This window comes from Prunus avium, chromosome 6 (assembly GCF_965620075.1).
Source record: "Prunus avium chromosome 6, drPruAviu1.hap1.1, whole genome shotgun sequence".
NCBI classification, from domain to species: domain Eukaryota; kingdom Viridiplantae; phylum Streptophyta; class Magnoliopsida; order Rosales; family Rosaceae; genus Prunus; species Prunus avium.
The window spans coordinates 24,997,979-25,015,995 of record NC_142289.1 but is presented as its reverse complement, the minus strand read 5'-3'; the positions used below and the strand labels follow the sequence as shown (position 1 = coordinate 25,015,995).

Sequence of the window (18,017 nt, the reverse complement as noted above, 5' to 3'; positions counted from 1 at the left end):
TCCGATTGTCAATATCCTAATGTGAATCACTCCTTTTATATGATTATCCTAGTAATATTTGAAGACTTCTTATTTCAAGTCTTATCTACTACTCTGCACAGAGGTTTGACCAATCATATCTTGGAGTATTCTCTCTCTTTTACTGAGAATAGAGATTCTTTGTTGTACATTCTTTTGCTTCCATGACTCTATTGAGAATCCTGATGAGCACCTTTAAGTTATGCCTAATTTAGCATGACCGTATAGTGCCTTCAAAGATTAACAACATAGCCACAAAACATCTATGATGCCTTAGGTCTAAGGATTAGTTTGCACCATTGCAATTTATGAGTTCTAGCTTGGCATGTGAGTAAAGACTTCCATGTTGTAACTCATGTGTTGGATCGCGTTCAGTATATTTGTTCTTCTACAAGCACCTGCACACATATCGATGTGTCTCCACACTTAATGACTTGAGACCTTGTCATTCCCTACATATAGAGACAATACTGTGTGTATTGGTCTTTGCGGAATATTGACGCCCAATCAATATTCCTATGACCAGGAACATATTCAGGATTTAGAGATGATGAGAAGTCTCCATGTATGCAATCTCATTATATAGCTCTCATATCCACTCGTGTATTCCTTGGACTATGGTTGTTCTACATATTGAAAGATAATATAGGATGATTTAATGTATAAAGCAACCTTTCTTGCCCATTGATAACATAATATGTCTTTTATCAAAGATGTCCTTAACTCTAACTATTACATAATTAGTTGGCTTTAAGGGCATATTTCTAACAGATATGTGTTGGGTACATGGGATTGTTGGAAAGAGATTATGGAATGGGATTTGGGTTGTGGTTTATGTTAGTGTGGAGTGCTTTTAGCACTACCCTATGTACCTCCCCAGCACTTGGATACTTGGATTGGATACTTAGTAATATTGGATACTTGGATATGTCAGAACCTGGGCACCCTTGACGAGGTGTTTCATAGACCCTTAGCGGTGTAGTCTGCGCTCGTAGGACTTGTCACAGGCACACAAGTATTGAGGATTCTGCTGTGCATGCTGGTGAGCCATTCCCCCGGTTGGACGACTCGTTCCCTAGCCACATCGTCAATTGAGGATTCTTCCATGTGGTCTAGTCAAACAATCCCCCAATTGGATTGTTTCCCCGATACAAGTTTGGTAGTGGTTATATATATATATATATATATATATATATATATATATACATATACTTTTATTCTTATTTATTTGTAAGGATCCTTCCTCGCTCGCTGTGCCAACAGGCACGCGTTTTGGGTGAGAGTGGTTTTGGAAAAAGGAAGAAGTTTTGAGCAGGTTTGGGGTATCAATATACCATTACGAGATATGGGTTTCACCTTAGTTTTAATTTGACTATATATTTATATATCGGTTTTGAATGCATGTTTGGCTTCGTTTTCCAAACGGTGGGGTTAGTATGTTGTTTTCAAGTATGATAAAATTTTATTTTTGTCCACTCACAAGTTTTCTATTTTGCGCCCCCCAGGCAGTAGCTTGATCTGAGCCAAGCGGCCAAGCCGAGACTTGAACTTCCGAGCCCTGCACTTCTGTAGGGCAACCTTTATTTGTTTTTATTTCCGTCGAACATTTGTTTTCGGTTGTAAATTGAACTTTCTTAGAGCTGCTCTATTATCCCCCATGTTAGGGTTAGATGTAAGGCCGGAGGCGTACTCTATAAACTGTGTGTTTTTGTATTATGTGTGTTGTCGGTTGGGAATCATTATTGTGTTCTTGACAGGTTGAAAATTTGGAAAAATTCTATTTTTCAGGGGAGACTCTGTTGAAATTTCAGCAAAAAGTCTCGACCCTCTTTTCCTTTGCTTTGGAGAAGATGATGTTGTTAGTAAGTGGGCCTGGCATTAGATGGATGTAGAAAAAAAAAAACCACAGGGTTCATCACGAATTCCGAGGAATTCGGGGCGGGTCCTGTCATGGCTTCCATGCCACCTCTCATGTGGCCTATTCGCCACCCTCTGGTGTGGCTTCTCTACCACCCTCTAGTGTGGCTTTTGTTTTCCTTTTCTGTCGTTTATTTTGGTGTGTTTTTTATCCTTTGTTTTTCTTGATGTTGGTCCAGATATCCTCAATCTCTTCTCTCCCACTCCTTTACAGCCATTTCACCTATCTCCTCTTCTCCTCTCATCCACCCACCCCCCCCCCCCCCCCCCCCCCCCCCCCCCCCCCTCCCTCAACCCATTTCTCTTCCCCTCCCACGAACTATTTAACCCTAAACCCCTTCCTTTTTCCTAGTATCTGCTTGGTTGTCTCCTGATTTGTTGTTGTTGTTCATCTCCTACAACCCATCCTCAAATATGAGCTTTTGCTCTAGAGGAGTTGGCTTTGTAGTTAATGGTCAATTTAGACCAATCCATGGATCACTTGAGCTTGATGCACGGTGGTGGCTTGCTTTCTTGAATCCACGCTCTTCAGATCTCCTTTGTCGGTTCTCATGGACCTTCCTCTACTGGCGGTGACGACAAATCGGGTGGCAACAGTAGCTGCTTAGTTCTTGGGTGTGATTTTAGGGTTTTTTATTGTGTTGTAGGGTTTTTTATTGTGTTTGGCCTAAATTATGCATATTATGATTGAGCTTTTATTTTGTCTTGTTGTGCTTTTGTTTTATTGTTGTGTTTGTTGTATTGGGCTTGTTTGTAACTTGCTAAGCTAATGAAATCTCCATTCCTTCGAAAACAAAAAACAAAATCAAACTACAAAGTCAAAGCGCCACAAATTTGGCAAACTACATGTAACAAAATTAACATTTTGCCAAAAAGAGACAAAAAAATCACACACGTGCCTGCCGTCTTTCTCAATAGGCAAATTTCAACGCGTGAGCTATTATCATCTGCAAAACGAGGACTTTCTGTTGCATATACATAGCACAGGAAATTGGAACCAACTTCTTCCGTACGGAAAAGAGAGGGAGTGAGAGTGCAAACCACTCGTTCTGAATCCTCTCTGTCTCTGTTTCTGGCTCTGAGCTTTGCTTTGGAAGAATGGATGTGTTACAGAGCCACCGAGCAGAAATGCTAACCATAGCAGTGGCTGTGGTGGCTATTGGTGTTGGTACGGCCTACTACTTCTACGTCACCAAGAAACCAAAAGGTCTTTCAATCATCTTCCTTTTTTTTCTTTTCTTTTTGTCAACATTCTTCATTACCTTCATATTCATAGCGCATGGATTTCTTTTTTAGCGATTTAAATGTATTCCTTTTTTTCCTTTCTTTTTTTTTTTTTCCATTTTTTAGTTTCCCTGATAGAATCTTAGAAGCTGATGCATTTTGTGGTACATTAGAAGAATGAACTTGAAATCTAGTTGTTGATTGATGGGTTCAAGCAGATTGTCACTTTGTATGTGCTCCAAGGGATAATGACGTGGTTGAAATATCTTGTTTATTGCTATGATTAAATTTGATTTGTCTTGGGTTTCTTATTTGTTCTGCAAACCCCTAATTCCTACTAGGTGTATGAACCTTTTTTTTTCCTTTCAAATTCAGCCCTATAACATCAAAACATGAGGCTAACTTTAATTAAGAATAAGCTTATTCTTAAATCTAGTCCTTTTACTTAGGTTGGTAGGGGGCCTATGCTTTGACAATTTATTGGAGTGCCACTAGGTTTATTATTTTAGAAACTTAGACCTAGGTTCTAGATTGCAATTTTGGTTCAGATAAGTGTGCTTTTATGTTGTTATGGTGTTAGGAACAGGATAAATAGAAGTTTTAGATTTGAAACTAGAAAGGGTGAGTGGCAGTTGATAAAAGTGTGATTAGGTTGATTATTTACTAACGAATATCATATCGAGCAGGGTGCCTTTACTAAAGCTATTTGATTACCATCATCATATTGGTCAGACTATGTCTGTCTGCACAGTTTAGATAATCAAATGGTTTCTGATTTTACTGATTTTTTGAAGGTTGATCCTTGATGAACCTATTTACGATTGTTGAACTCCCAGATATATGCATATATATACACTATATCTGTGTGTGCACTACATGCAACCAGTATCTGTTGCATCCATATTGAAAAGCCACATAGGGCAAGTGTGGACCTTCAAACGTACAGGGGCCAAAGGATTACATGAAAAATTTAACTAAAACCGAATGGAAGGAAATATATTTGATATCGTGAAGACATTCAATGGAACAATTTGCAGACAACTGATATTTATATCATAATTTTTTTTTTTAACAGGAATAACCTGCACTTTACAAAAACAGTGTTGTATGAAGCATATGAGCCATGATTTGTATTTTATATAAGATTACAGATGATTTCCATCATGCATGGCAATTTACAATTTTTACCATCTATGGCATTCACCATTCTGTACTTTAAATGTCATATCTCCAAGACAACATGAAGTCCAACTTTCAAGCAATTTATCTAGTTGATTAACATTTGTTTTCTCTATATGCTCCATATTAGAGTTTCTGTTGATATGTGTTTGCAGAATGTTCCTAACACACCATGTGTCTTCTTAGGTTGCTTGGATCCTGAGAAATTCAAGGACTTTAAACTTGTTAAACGCACTCAGCTCAGCCATAATGTGGCTAAATTTAAATTTGCTCTTCCAACACCAACATCAGTGTTGGGACTTCCTATTGGACAGCATATTAGTTGCAGGTTTGATTGGTTGGTTTTCTGTAGTATAATCCAGTTCCATGCTTTTCCTTTTCTTTTAACAGGTCATGTTTAGTTTTAACATGTTTGATACTTCTATAATCTTGTATGCTTGACTTATGATCTATCACGGTAGTTTCTCGACTCATTGTTTTTTCATACAGAGGAAAAGATAGCCTTAATGAAGACGTTGTCAAACCATATACCCCAACAACTTTGGATTCAGATGTTGGATACTTTGAATTAGTCATAAAGGTATTTATTTTTCTCATTGTTGTTTCGTAAACAGTTAATGTTTGTATGCCATTAGACATATAACTGGTGGTACATTTTCTCACAAATCACTTATCCTTCTTGGCCTATTTTACATTGATTTGATAATTTTTAAACTTTTTTTATCTTGTGCGTAGATGTATCCACAAGGAAGGATGTCTCAACATTTTCAAGTGATGCGTGAAGGTGACTATCTGGCGGTAAAAGGACCTAAGGTAAATTTTTGCCTCTTATCAAGTCTACATATCAACTAAAAGAACCAAGAAGTACAAAGTTGAAGTACAGAAAGAGATCGATTCCATTTAGCATTAAAACCCATTGGTCAAACAGATTTTCCAGTCCTCCATATCATCGGGGATAATCTGGATGCAGTTTTAGGCCCAAGCTTTAAGGATGTAAAACTTGGACCAATCAGTCTATCTTCTACAGAATTTTGAATCATTCACCACCTTAACTAGCACCTCCCTACAGGCTACATGTGAGTCCCAAGACTTAAGCTAGGAACTTCAAATCCCTTCCAAATAAACTAACAGGTCTATGAAAACTAACATTGGAAGTTTCCACTTTCTTAGGAATTACTGCAATTATTGAACCATTCAAAGTCAATATGCTTTTAAAATCTCTAGGATGCAGAGAAAGCAGGAAATGTGTTTATAATTTTATCCCTGATGAGTTTGCAATACACCATATTAATCTTTTAGTCCGGGTGGAGCACCTTCATTCAGTCCCCTCAGGGACTACTTCCTTTTCAGAAGATCTCTGAGATGATGATCTATCCACATTAATATAAGAAACCTGAATCCTAGAAGTCTGATTTACCAATATTAAAAATTACACTCTTTATTCCTTAGTAAGCTAATTTAGTTAAAATTATGCCTCCAGGGACGATTCAAGTATCAGCCTAACCAAGTTAGAGCTTTTGGGATGCTAGCTGGAGGCACTGGCATCACTCCGATGTTCCAGGTATGTAATTTAGTGGAGCTTTAACTTTACACAAGGCCCTTTTCTTCTTTCTGTGCCACATATCATTTGAGTGGTATAACTTCTCTTCTTTGTCTTTCTGGTTTGACAGGTTGCCAGAGCCATATTGGAAAATCCTAGTGACAGAACAAATGTACATCTTATATATGCCAATGTCACATATGAGGACATTCTATTGAAAGTAAAACTCACTCTCTCTCTCTCTCTCTCTCTCTCTCTCACAATACACATGCATATTGAAAGTTTATATCATTTAGTATCTTTATCTATTTGTCCAGTTAATATGTTCTGAAAAATTCAAAATAATATGAGTAGAGAGGCCTAATAAAAAAAATTAGTTCAGGCCTGTTCGGTAGTTCTCCCACTCGGAAATGAGTGTGATTTGCAGTTAGTTTAACTTTAGAATGTTTTGCAGAGTCCTCTATTCATCTCTAAGTATTCATATCATTAAAAAGAAAAAAGTATTATCATACACATTGAAACGTCAATGAGTCTGATAAGGCCTTTTCAGACACTTACTAAGCAAAAAAAAAAAAAGTTTAATAGGAAAAAAAACCCTTATTGTGACATCATTCCAGACACAAGATATATAGTATTTGTTACTTTTCTAACTTTCCAGTATTGCATCGAAAAAAAAAAATTGCACTTGAGCTTACCTCTTATTTTCATCCATGAAAAGTTGGGCTTAGGGGAGGATGAGGGCAGTGCAGAACTTATAATAACAGTGTAATACCAAGCCAAAGTAGTTATTAACTAATAAAATGCTTAAAAGGTTACACTGTTATTCTGGTATGAGGCTGTAGGTGCTCATCATTGACACGTATATTGTAAGGTGTCTTTTTACCAATGCTTTCAAGAGATGGGATCATTTCTTGTTAGCACATGTAGAAATAATATCTTTCAAAAAGAAAAAATGGAAAATGTGAAGAAAACATAGGAAATGATATTTTAGGAGATCTTTATTTAATCAATTATCTTTTGTACTTTACCACAAAAGAAAAAAAAAATTGAATAAGCTTAAGTATGTAGTAGCTTTTTGTGATTTAGCCAGTGGGCACTGCAAGCACTGTTATTCAGTTAATGTTTACTTGTTACTGACATCAGACTGGATATAGCTAGTTTTTATTTATTTACAAAGATGTAATGTATTTTTGTACATTTACACTTTGCTTAGTTTTCATGAGAAACATGGTATCGTTCCTATGTAAATAATGAGGATGTGTATTACGAGACTTTATTACCCAATTAAAAAAATCACAATCATTTTTAGGGAGGTTCTTCTATTATGGATAAATTGTTAGGAAAAATTCGAAGAATGAGGTCTATAAAAAATGTAAATGGAAGTAGATGAAAAAAAAAATGATATGGGATTAGATGATGATGATATTTTTCTTCTGCACAACATTTATTATTTAATTTAGTTTGTGTCATGCATGTAGTAAGGTAATTGCCTGTCCTAGAATCTATAAAATTGGGAGATTTTGACTCTTGTATTAAATTTGTATAAACTGTGTCTTTGCAGGAAGAGTTGGATAATCTTTCCAGTAACTTTCCCAATCGTTTCAACATTTATTATGTTTTGAATCAGGTATCTATAATTTCTTTTGAAGCCACTCTTATATCTGTAACGTTCCAAGTTGATAAGTTGCATTTCCTCTCTGTTCACCGCATTACTCTTTCAGTTCTTTTTCTATTTTTTTCCAATTACCTAGAGAACTAGGTTTAACATAACCAGTCTAAGATCAGTTCAATTTTCTTGGATTATGAACTCTTTTTGGGAGTTATAAAATGGACATAGATGCTGTTTGAGTAGAGCAAAAGGGAAGTAGTTTGTGTTGCGGTCAATTCATACCAGTATCTTACATCTATGGATAACAATATATGTTTTCAATGCTAATCTGAATTGTACTGTACCCTAATGTGGTACACATAATACGATGGGAGCTAAATATTGTCAAACTAGCATCAAGGCTCAGGTAATTCTGCAAAGTTTTTTTTACAAAGGCTTTAGGTATACCGAAAAGTTGTTAGCATCAAAATGTGATAGACCACCTCAGATGGTTTTACTTATTGGTGTCAATTGACATTAACCCAATTATCATTCCGCCGTAGTTTGACATTGTGGGAGCTTTCTACAAATTTCTATGTTGTCATTATATGTGGATCATCCTGAAATAGTATAGAGATCATGGTTCATGGGGGCTCATAGTAGTCTCATACTTTGAAGATGATAAAAACCACAACAATTCTGAATAAAATTCTTTCATGAAATGGCTTTCTTCTTTTCAGATTTATATTGTAGAAGTTGAAAAAAAGTTCTTTTCGTTTCAGAATAAGTTGAATAAGTTACAACTCTTTGTTTTGAGCTACTAGCCTTGCTATTGTCTACGAGTACCTGATTAGTGTTTATTGAATTCATTTGATTGTACTTGAGTTTGATCTAGGGATAAAGATCAAACCCGCTCAAAAATAGGTAGTCTAGAGTTGGATCCCTCACATCAGTCTGACAGTTTGAAAGACAGCTCAGAAATTTTAGTCTGTATAAGTGTCATTTTAGATTCTGTTGAACATGATATACGCCATTTAAAACTCAATGTCTTAAGGGTTACTACATCTATATATATATATATATATATATATATATATATATGGAAAGCACTATTGAGGCATACAATCAACCGCTCAAAACTGGGGCCACAGATGTTTTGCAGCTTAGGGCAATGTTCAGCTAGGCCAATCCTAACGAGAAATTTGATCCCAACAGATTTTAAATGAAATCATTCTCATTCATTTTCTGGCAATCAATTTGACAATTTCAACTTTTGGAGTGTAACCCTCATTATATCTTATGCATCATGTTTTCTTGAAGTCCTATAGTTGACTGGGTACATGTAATTGATATTTAAAGTGCAAGAAGAAAACATTGTTATATTGAAATGGATTTCTGTCGTTTATGGCCGAATGTTTCCAGTTGCTCCGTGATAGTAAAACACTAAAACGTTCTGGTTTGGTGCTATATGCACCAACCTTCAATTTTTTTTTCTGTCTTCTGTCCTTGAAAAATTGACTTGCATAATTCCATGAAACATGTTTTGCTTCTATTTTTTTGTTCATTTCTAATAATTAATCTTAAATACCATCATCAGCCTCCTGAAATTTGGCAAGGTGGTGTTGGGTTCATATCAAAGGAAATTATTCAAACTTACTGCCCTGCACCAGCACCTGATATTAAGGTAACTACTTCTATTTGGTAACCTCTCTCTGTCTGTCTCTCGGTCTCTCTGTCTCTCACATAATTCCAAACCTTGATGTTTCCAGATTTTAAGATGTGGGCCACCGCCCATGAACAAAGCTATGGCTGCTAACCTCGAGAGTCTGGGATACAGTCCGGAAATGCAGTTCCAGTTTTAGGTCTTTGCTGGAGCTCTCCAATGGGGTTTCCTATCCCTAGCATAAATAAAGGATTTTTATTTAGGATTACATGACATTTGAAAATGAGAGTGTAGCTTGAAGAGGTTCCTGCATTGTCCTTAATAGTTAAACATGGTTTAAAAAAAAGTGCAGAACAAGCTTCTGACTTCTCTGCTATAAGCTCTCTAGTTTTTAAGGTAAAGAATATTTTAGTAGACTTATTGCGGTGCCACTGAAAATGAGCAACATGATGCATAGGGTTTTTTGCAGTGCCCGTAGTTCCCTTATTTCTTTTCGACCGTATCAAGAAGGTAGTTGAGAGTTTTTTCTTCAATTGAACTTTTATTATTTTAAATTCTGGAACTGAAGTGTTGTATGTTTACTTGAGTAAAAATAATGCTAGCAGCCTTTATAGCATATAAATTGTTCTAGCATTTATGTCGATGCAAGTTTTTAATATCATGTAGCAATCCAATCCAGCTTATGGAGCAGTCTAACTCTCTGGACACAACAGAATCAAAATGTTTCTGATGGAGGATGAGCTTGATCTGGGGCCTGGCCTCTTTTCTCCGTATGTTGATGAAATAAGGCTGCTTCTCAGCAAACCCTATTCAATCATTGGTGATTCAATATAAGGCAGGACTCACTTAGCTCACCCCTACAAAATTCTTCAAGCTTAACCTGAAACTCCAGTGAGAAGCTTTGAAAAATGGAGAAAACTCACTCTCACCTTATGCAATGCAAATTTTGAATAGTTTGAATGGGATGAGACTATTTCTGACATTTTGAATCTTTCAGAAACTGAGCAGACTAACTTGAAAGAATCCTAACAAGCGTTCAATCAGGCATTTTCATTTTCATTTTCACAAATTCATTCTTCCTCCAACCAAGGTTCCGGGCAATGCTTTTGGTCAACGACAATTCACCCCTCCAACTAACTGGCTCTTAGTCTGGTGTACATCGAGCTCTCCTTTCTCTACCCCGTTGATATGAAAGGCCTCAGCAATTGGAAAATGAAATTTGATGTTGAAGAAGATATCAATCCAGAAATGGTAGATGTTTGATTTTTCTCGAAGTGCTCGCCAGTCCAAATTTGTGGACTCTTCGAAAGATTGAGTGGGATAAACAGGGGCCATTTGGGAGAATTTTAAGGTGCGAAAAAAGCTTTTATTTAAAAGCGTTAAGCACATTTTAGTCCATTGCAGAAAGCACTTCCAACGGAACTTGTAATAAATGATTCAACATGCTTCTAACAAGAGCACTTCCAGAACGGCTAACAAGCAGAAGCACTTCCTACAGAAGCACGCCTAGACAGGCTATGCTACCGCATATCCTAAAAACGCCGCGAATACAAATTTCATCATGCATTGAGAGAACAGGGGGTAGAGGAGGGAAAATGGACCTAGAGGTCCCAAAATTAGTTTTAGTTCAATGCCAGAACAAAAACACCAGTGAAATATATCACAACTCTTGCTCTTTAAACTTAACCACAGGTACGTTGCAGCTACCCGCAAGTTACTACTTTGCACATCCAACTAACATAAGACACTATCATTCTCAGAATCCACAAACAGTTCTCAGCCATTTGAGAAGCGAATCATTCAGGTATGCAAGTTGATACAGCCATATTCATCAGTCCATTCAAATGGAAGTACAAATTGTAAGCACACCATAAACCAGAATGACAAAACTGTATGCTTTAACCACCTTTGAGAAAACTCACAACTATCGCCTTCGCATCCCGCGCCCACGACCACGAAGACCACCTCCACGCCCTCTACCTCCCATGGCACTCGCAGCAGCTTCTCCCTGCGCACTCTCGGACTGCATTATCAACATTAATAGTTAGAGCATTAAACAGCTGAAATTGAAGATAATTATAAAACTTAAAACATGTAGTCAAATACAAATTTATTTTATTTTATTTTGTTTGATTTTGTTTTGTTTATTTATACATATGAAACATCTGACAAGCCAAGGAGGACCATACAGAGAATTGTTTTCAAGTATCACATCAAAACAGACAATCTCTGAAGGGTTACGATATTACAGAAATGCAAGACCATACTGAGTCCACCAGTTTGGTCTTTCTCCTAGGAAAAAAATAGTCCAATAAATGAGATTTTGCTTCTCGATTGACAAAATTTGTTGGACAAGCAATCAACTCTATTTCTAGAAAAGGAAAACTGTTTTCTCCTTTGAAACCCAATGCAGATGACATAAGAGGGAAAGATGATGATTAGTAACGGACAAACAAACTACTTCAAAGAAAATTTCAAAGTGAGCTAAGGCATATTTAATCACCTAGAAACAGAAAACAGATTTCACATTACCTTAGGATTTTTTACTGTCTCATCGACACTTAAAACAAGGCAAGCAGCCTCTGTAGCAGCATTTATAGCATTGATCTACAGGGGAAAAAACAATGTTATATAAATTGCCACATGATGTTAAAAACTAAAAAATTACCAAGTCGTGTGTGACTCTATGCTGTTAAAAAGATAACAGGAATACCTTCACAACTGCTGGCTCCCAGACAAAGTTAGCAAATGAATCAGCAATTCCACCTGTGTTGATGTCCACTCCATAAAGTGCACCCTCACCTGTTAAAAACTTTGACTATTTTAGCAAACAAATAATAAAATAAACAGATAAACAAGGTCAAATAAAATGAGAGCTCAACCAGATGGAAGCGCATGTTTCTGTCTAAGTTTGTTTAACACATCAGTCGCATCAAATCCCGCATTGTCACAGAGTTGTCGTGGGATAACCTGCAACATAAGCAGAACTCTGCTAATTAAAACACAGCATGCTCTTCATTCAAAGTATAAGTATCACACTCCCATTCGTAGTAGAAAGGAAGTGTGTATTCTTTACATTCTAAAGAAAAGCCTCAGACTTTATAGTTCCAGTATACAAATATTAATGTATCATGCTCATGGTCCAACACTATTAACGGTGGTTATCTCTCACAGAAAGACACTCCATAACAAATGAAATTAGAATCTAGAGTTCCATGAGAACTCAATGGACACATTCCCCATCCTATAATGTCAAAACCAGATAATTTACACATCAATTATATCCCACACAAGCAGCATGTGTATCTTTCTTTAATAAGAAACACAATATTTATTCAGAGATTTAGAGAAAACAACAGAAGAAACACAAAAACGAAAAAGAGAACCTAAACCAACAGACAGAATCCTTAACAATGCCACTAATCCAGTCTGCTGCCACTCTCAATATAAATCCCTATAACCCCATCACTGAAAATAAAAATAAAAACCTTCATAACATAAACAGAATAGGCTAAATCCTATCTTACTAAACTACATGACAATAGCAGTACCAACATTTGGTGCTTGAGGGAATAGTTACCCCAGCTACTTTGAAGTACTTAAACTGTTCTACTCCTTGCAAAGCCCAACCAAATGAAATATTAAAAACCCAGAGCTCTATTGCTTATGAACAGCTCATTAACATTGTGTCTGAGTTAAAATCCAGGCGAGCAGCTTAAAAAAGTGACTAAACCTAAAAAATGCTAAACTAACAAGTCTAAACATAAAGTTTTTAAAACAACTAATTTCTAGCTGCAAATCCTGCGAAGCCCAAAACAACCTTGTTGCTCATGTGAAACTTTCATTGAAGTTCCAACGACCACAATTGAGAATTGACTGAAATACTTGGATCAAGGCAAATGCTACATTATTCCACATATAGAAACCAACTTTCTCCAAAGATATTTACAATATCACTTGCACAAATTTGCCTCATGATACTACATTACTGCTCATATACAACCGAAGATGATTCCTGATAATAGATATATCAACTAGATTATATGTTTAATTTTAAATTTTCAAACTAAATATTGATTTGGAAATTGTGCATGCGTGAGTCCATCTCCATTTTCCATTTCAATGTGTTTAGAAAACAGAAGCAGATATCATACATATTAGACAAATTTTTTGGGGGTCCCTTAAATTCTACATCAAGTGCAGTTTTGGCACTGGTTTAAACCACTATTGCATAACAGGAAAGCCCAACAGAGCATACCTCAAGAGCTTTTGCATACGAGTTAATGAAAAGCTGAGACTTTCCAGTAATTTTGCGTGCTTTCTGCCACAAGTACCGGCTGATCTCCATCTGCCACCATAATCAACAAAACAATCACCAACACATACAATATTTCTCAGATAAACTTTGAGATCTCACTATTGCTAAGAAACACATACATCTATAGCACCACCACCAGCAACTACAGTCGAATTCTTTAGCGCTCTTCTAACAATCATGATAGCATCATGTAAACTCCGCTCAGCTTCCTCAATGAACTAAGTAAGAATCCAAAAGAATATCCCAGGTCAGCATCAACAAAACAAAACTTCAAAAAAGAAGAAAGAAACAAAGAGAACTTTTGAACACATGCCAAAATGAGTAACCCTCAACAAATGCAATACCTGATCAGCTCCACCACGAAGAACAATTGTAGCTGTCCTACCCGACGGACATCCACTAAATATATTAAACCTCTCATTTCCAACTTGCTTTTCCTCGAAACACTCGCATGTTCCAAGGACCTAGAAATACACAGAACTAAAAAGTTTCAGTTGACAAAGAGCAAAAGAAATGTTTCTCAACTATAGAAGGGCACTAACATAAGAACTCTTGGACAAAAATGCCCACAATTCTACTCTAAAATATGGTCTGACAGAGCATGAGGTAGGAACCTCATCAATAACATTGTTGATGGATGTCTGCACAGTGCCACCAGTGGCAGCAGCTACCCGTTGGAGATCTTCTTCAGTTACACGCCCAGCACAGAATATATCTCTATCTGCAAAATACTGTTCACCCAAAAAAGGAGTGTAAATTAAACTCCACATCTTTAACATGGTCATAGAGATACTCTTCACTTGAAATCACAAAAGAATTAACCATATTTTCAACTGAATTACCACAATGATATAAATCTATTCACATGCATATCTACAAACCTTGAAACTTCATAATGCCATGCAATTTCACTGTTGTCAAAACCAAACAACCAAATTTCATGCATACTAAAACAACTCATAGAGCTAAGTATGGATTTAAAATTTCCAGCAGTTACATGAATATTGTGTTCTTGTGAAATGGTGAAATTGCAGAATCAGGGATAAAACATACTACCACCCTAAATTGAGGGGAAGTTTGTGTTTTTGACTGATCAAACAAAACTCTCTGAAATCTATATGCACTTTATAAGATATGTTCTATGCATTATTGAAATCATGTATACAGGCTTTGTGTACTAGGGTAATGTCTCCTTGGTACTCTAGAATAAAATTTTACCTAACACAGATCAAAAACAATCAAGGTGATAACAAGTTTTGCGCTCATTTAGAAAGGGGAAAATGCCCACCTGTGTTGCTAGATCACCTATAGCCAGCCGTGAAAGAACTACCTTGGCCCCACTCTGCACACACTTATCCAACTTGTCATAAATAATATTCCATTCTGCATCAACAATGGACTGATACTGGGATGGATCTGACAATCTGCAGTGGAAAGAATGTCAAGTTGCATAAACTAAGTGTAAAAGGATCAAAGTATTATATATCAAAAGGAACAACAGAATCCTACCTTATCTCAGCATTTTCTTTCTCAGATTTCAGTTCCAATTCAATGTTTAGTAGAAGTATTTTGGGATTAAGAAACTTCTTTGGTTGCTGTTCAAAACCAGCATATGAAAATGTCTTCTTGAAGGCAACACCATTTACTAAAAAGGAGTCACGCATGTTGCCACCAGAAACCTGTAGAAGCAAACCAATTTTCTTATTATACATCATTCAATCCAAGCTATCATTTCCTGCCAAAACTAGTCGTTCACTCAAAAGAAAATAAACATAATAATAAAAAGCCAAACATAAAACTTCAAAATGTCACCACGAGAAGGTGGTGTATCACTACTAAGCTTCCTAATAATCAAGCCATATCAATACCCACAACAATTCTTATTCCAACAAAAGCAAGACCGTAGTCCCAGAGTCTGAAGCAAAAGGGAGAAGAACAAAGAAAACAAAGGAGAGAGAGAGTCTGAAGCAAGATAATGTAGATTTTGTTGAGATAGAAAAGGTGATGTAATGAATGTAAAACAAGCACAACATCCTGATATGTTTACATGTCTCAAAATTTTACTTAAAACATAAAAGTTCTGATTTTGGGGGGTTAGGGGGTGGAATTTAATACAGGTGCTAGATGTTTGGAGCTCTTTTATTGAACTTAATGCTTATTTCTAGAAGTTTATAAATGAATCCAACAAGTCAAATCTTTGAGCTGTCTTACTGATTTTTGTGATATCCTGGTATAATTCTTCATTTTCCACAAATATCCTACAACCTCTTCATCCAATCTCTACCCCACGCTCTCATCTCTCTCTTCCTTATGTCACCAGCTCCAACCCCCCCTCCTTCCCTCTCTCTCCCTTAACTCTATCTCGTCCTCTCATTTCCAACCCTTTCTCTCCCTCCCTCTCATGCTATACCTCATCACTAGCCCTCTCTCACAACACCAGCCCTTACCACACCGTTCTCCTTTGGCATTGTTTCCATTATTGTCTCCTTCAAAGTTAACTTCCTAGTTAACAGCTAACAGCTCTTCCCCGTCACCAGAAACCATTAGCCAAACCACCAAAGAACCAAACCTGCAAAAGATTTCTAACAGAAGCCTAAAAAACCAAATCAAATCTAAAAGACCCATCAGCTGGAACACCCCCAAGAACCAAAATTGGTCAAATTCTCAAACACCTTGTAGCCAATTGGTTTTGGGTTGAATACTCCAACTTTAGCATGATATTATCAGCATGTCTGGCCCAGTTGGCCACATGTTTCATGTCACCCGATATAACTAGCCCACATTTTTTCTCTCAATCCAGCCACATGTAAAGGGACATCTTAGGAACATAAAACATCATAAAGAACAATTTAAGAAGCAAACGGGACACTAAAAGAAGCCATATTATTCTTTATGAACTTCACTAAAGCAGTCCTTTAGCACAGAAGTTCTAGGCTCAAAGCAGTTTTTTTTAACTCCTACCATGAATCAAAAGAACCACATAAGCTGCACTGTGGCTAACAAAAAAAGAGACCAATTTTTAAGTTTCAGGTTGAAGGAGCCCTCAAAGCACACATACTGAAGGGCAGGGGAACAAATATAACAGCTTATCCTAGTGGCTCATAAAATATATCTTATTCTGATCATATCAATGAAAGCAGTCTATTGAAATGTAGTACGAAGTCTAAGAGCCACCAGAACATTCTTATTAACATAATTGACAGATTACATAGAAATCTTCATATAGGCAAAGAACTCCAGTCAAACTGAAGTCTTCATATGTAAAAGAACTCCATTCAAATTGAGGTCTTCATATAATTCATCAGGAACTTACCTTCTTTATTCCAATCATGTTGAGACGATCTTCATCACCAATTGCGATGACAGCATCCACGACCATGGATGCAAAAAACTCCTTTTCTCCACCAATAAGTTTTGAAGAAAGTGTAGTAGCGGCACATTTAGCTAGCAGTGTTTTCTTCTCTTCAAGGCTCTTCCCCTCTATGCTTACAGCAAGTTCTTTGATTTTCTCAATTGCCTATAATCAGTTTATAATATTCAAGATGCATAAAGATCAGAACAAGCATCTGAATCATACTTAGAAATTGAAAACTTAATTCTGATCACGTACCAAATAGCTAGCGTTTCGATAACTTCTTATCAAATTTTGTGGGTGCACCCCATCCTCTATGAAAGGCTTGGCCTCCTTCAAAAACTCCCCTGCAAGCAGAACAACTGTTGTTGTTCCATCACCAACCTGCTCCAGAAGCAACAATGGTTAAAAACCTTCTGAAGCATCCCACTTTTAAACACTACATATGCCCAAAACAAATTGTTCAAGTGGGATTTCATCTGCATAACTACCAAATCTCCATTCCTACTGATTTCATAGAAGAATCTTCTCTTTAAGTAAAATAGAAACCTTCTAACATCCAAAACCCTGAAACGACCAAAACCCATACCTCAGAGTCCTGCGACTTGGCGATGTCGACAAGGATCTTGGCGGCGGGGTGAACTACATCAAGCAACTTCATGATGGTGGCGCCATCGTTGGAAATAGTAACGCTGCCCTTGTCGTCGTGGATGAGCTTGTCCATGCCCCTAGGCCCCAGCGTGGTCCTCACCACATCGGCCACCGCTGTGCAAGCGTTTATATTGCTCACCAGCTGCGCCTTCCCTTGCGACGTGTCCGTTCCCTCCTTTAACAGTATGATCTGTGGTTGCTGTTTTCGTTTTCAATTTTTTCGGTTCAGGCATTTTCACAAACAGTTAGCAAACCCAACACAGAAAAAGAGGAAGAGTCACAGATAGTGGCTCATACGCACAGAAAATGAACAGAGAAACTACAAATGAGAGAGAGAGAGAGAGAGAGAGAGAGAGAGAGAGTACCAGCATGGATGACATTGTTGCCGATGTAGATGTTCACGCGGACAAGAGAGGGAGAGGAAGAGAGACAGACAGAGAGAGCGAGTGAGAGTATAGGGAGTGTTCAAAAGAGAGAGAGAGAGAGAGAGAGAGCGCTAGGGTTTTATGTTCAAAGTGAGTTCTGGCTCTTTCTAGTTTTTGCTATTCAGAAATTTACCTGGATCCT

At 37.0% G+C, this 18,017-nt stretch overlaps 2 protein-coding genes across 2 annotated transcripts; one reads left to right on the top strand and one right to left on the bottom strand.

The window, feature by feature from the left end:
• The first annotated feature begins 2,884 nt into the window (after window positions 1-2,884).
• LOC110770859 (NADH--cytochrome b5 reductase 1) lies at window positions 2,885-9,762 on the top strand. The gene is made up of 9 exons (XM_088254219.1): window positions 2,885-3,142; window positions 4,525-4,666; window positions 4,828-4,918; window positions 5,074-5,151; window positions 5,819-5,899; window positions 6,009-6,098; window positions 7,440-7,505; window positions 9,064-9,150; window positions 9,236-9,762. The coding sequence occupies exons 1-9, from the start codon at window positions 3,034-3,036 to the stop codon at window positions 9,326-9,328; spliced, it is 837 nt and encodes a 278-aa protein (XP_088110345.1). The 5' UTR covers window positions 2,885-3,033; the 3' UTR covers window positions 9,329-9,762.
• Window positions 9,763-10,711: 949 nt separating this feature from the next.
• LOC110770860 (TCP-1/cpn60 chaperonin family protein) lies at window positions 10,712-17,997 on the bottom strand. The gene is made up of 14 exons (XM_021975084.2): window positions 17,816-17,997; window positions 17,389-17,649; window positions 17,058-17,183; window positions 16,761-16,964; window positions 14,957-15,126; window positions 14,736-14,871; window positions 14,062-14,178; window positions 13,792-13,911; window positions 13,567-13,665; window positions 13,388-13,477; window positions 12,012-12,099; window positions 11,843-11,931; window positions 11,662-11,736; window positions 10,712-11,152 (listed from the first exon to the last, which is right to left on the bottom strand). The coding sequence occupies exons 1-14, from the start codon at window positions 17,828-17,830 to the stop codon at window positions 11,054-11,056; spliced, it is 1,689 nt and encodes a 562-aa protein (XP_021830776.1). The 5' UTR covers window positions 17,831-17,997; the 3' UTR covers window positions 10,712-11,053.
• Window positions 17,998-18,017: the final 20 nt, after the last annotated feature.

Coding starts and splice junctions, on each gene's coding strand:
- LOC110770860 (XM_021975084.2), bottom strand. Junction 13,666..13,791: donor TTCGTGGTGGAGCTGATCAG/GTATTGCATTTG, acceptor ATTCTTACTTAG/TTCATTGAGGAAGCTGAGCG. Junction 12,100..13,387: donor CGTATGCAAAAGCTCTTGAG/GTATGCTCTGTT, acceptor CTTATGTTGCAG/GTTATCCCACGACAACTCTG.
- LOC110770859 (XM_088254219.1), top strand. CDS start 3,034: ATGGATGTGTTACAGAGCCACCGAGCAGAAATGCTAACCATAGCAGTG. Junction 3,143..4,524: donor CGTCACCAAGAAACCAAAAG/GTCTTTCAATCA, acceptor GTGTCTTCTTAG/GTTGCTTGGATCCTGAGAAA. Junction 5,900..6,008: donor GCATCACTCCGATGTTCCAG/GTATGTAATTTA, acceptor CTGGTTTGACAG/GTTGCCAGAGCCATATTGGA.